General features: G+C 37.1%; 1 protein-coding gene across 1 annotated transcript; it reads right to left on the bottom strand.

Moving 5' to 3' along the window:
• Positions 1-449: 449 nt before the first annotated feature.
• On the bottom strand, positions 450-1,454 carry LOC308381242 (trace amine-associated receptor 13c-like; the record flags this gene model as incomplete). The annotated part of the gene is made up of 1 exon (XM_080858775.1): positions 450-1,454. One exon carries the CDS (start codon positions 1,452-1,454, stop codon positions 450-452), a length of 1,005 nt encoding a protein of 334 aa, XP_080714901.1.
• Between the last annotated feature and the right edge of the window lie 291 nt (positions 1,455-1,745).

The raw sequence follows: 1,745 nt of genomic DNA, 5'->3' as shown, positions 1-1,745 counted from the left end.
ATGTATTAAGATAATTATGCATGCACGTGGTTCTACATTGTACACAAACATCGATGCATTTGGCCCATTGATTTACACATTCAGGCTTTGCATTTGTGGATGGACACAATGTGTTATGTATGTAGTTGGTTCAGTGATTTTATCCAAAGCAACTAAGCCTATGGCATGGGAAATATGTTCTAGTTGTGCTACCTGCAACTTTCAATAGGAACTTTCTCTACCAGTTAAGCCATAAGAACAAAGTGGTCAATGTAATAAGATAATTAGTCACTTGCCAAAACCACTTAGAGAAGAGTTTTAAGTTCAACTTAAGAATGATTATACAGATGAGTATTATAGTTGCACTGATCATTTAACACAGCTTTAAGCACAAAGTACTAATGATGTGTCCTTCATTGGGACATTTCTATCTTGAACCAGTTGCACCAAAACAAATAATAATCACAAAATCACATTGCATTCAGATGCACATTGATCATTGAAGATTCCTGTCTGAAAATTCTCAAGGTTAAAATAAGCCTCATACATCTCTGAAACCATGGGTAGAATAAAGCATAAATGATAGGGTTGATGGTGGAATTAAGGTAAAAGAGGGTCAGAATGTTACTCAATACACTGTTAAATGATTGACTATTTATGACATCAATGAGTAAATTGAGAACATAATATGGTACCAAACAAGCCAAGAAAACAGACACAAGAATTCCAAGCACTTTGGCAGCCTTTGTCTCGTATTTAGTGTCACTGCTAGTGATGTGTATGTTGCATACATTTCGGTGCTTAACAGCTCTCATTGCAACTGCATGCCTTTTGGCAATTACAAATATTTTGAGGTATAGGTTTATCATTGTAGCGCATGGGAGAATAAACACTACAAGGAGGTCTATTGTAGACCATACTTCATCGATAGCAACAAAACACTCTCCTGGGCACAATTTTAAATCAGTGAAATTTCCATTGACATAAAGAAGGGAAAAGTTATAAAACAGAGACATAACCCAGATTAGTACTGCAACAGTAAACATTACTTGCAGTGAGACTTTTTTAGCATAGCAAAAAGGGTTGCTCACAGCAAAAAAACGGTCCACAGCAATGATAGAAACGTTGTGTATAGAAACAAATGTCAACTGGAAACCAATCAAATTGTACAAGGAGCAAAACAATGGTCCAAACAACCAGCAAGATTCAATTAACATAATCAGATGTAATGGCATCAAAAATAAACCAACTAGAAAGTCTGAAATAGAAAGAGAAAGAATGAGGATGTTGGTTGGAGTGTGGAGTTGCTTGAAATGGCTAACAGAAATGATAACCAGTAGATTCCCACACACGGTTAAAAATACAACAGCTGCAGCAGCCACATACAGCAGTGCATATACTACTGAAGAGGAAGAGTATGCCTTTGAACAGGATGAGTTGAAGGACAGCAGGCAATCACCTGTTTGGTTAACCATATCAAGACTTATGTATCCTGGAAGTTTCTCTTATTCTGTTGGAAATAGCAGAAAGACGTCTTTCCCTGCACGGTTGTTGCATGACTAAGTACTCTGATATTTATGTATTTGTCCAAGTACATCCCTCCTCTTCCTCACATCTCACCTCCCCTCGTCATTCTCCACTTACATGCAGTATTTGATGTTATTCTTCAGGGCCTTTACTGGCCATTTGGGAGCCCTAAATGGAATTGGATTGTGGTGACCCCCGAAACATTAATATTTCTTAATAATAATGTGAAGCTCTACAAA

Source organism: Sprattus sprattus, assembly GCF_963457725.1.
Source record: "Sprattus sprattus genome assembly, chromosome: 2".
In the NCBI taxonomy this organism is placed as follows: Eukaryota; Metazoa; Chordata; class Actinopteri; order Clupeiformes; family Clupeidae; genus Sprattus; species Sprattus sprattus.
The sequence above is the reverse complement of the archived record's forward strand: the minus strand, read 5'-3'. Positions and strand labels throughout refer to the sequence as shown.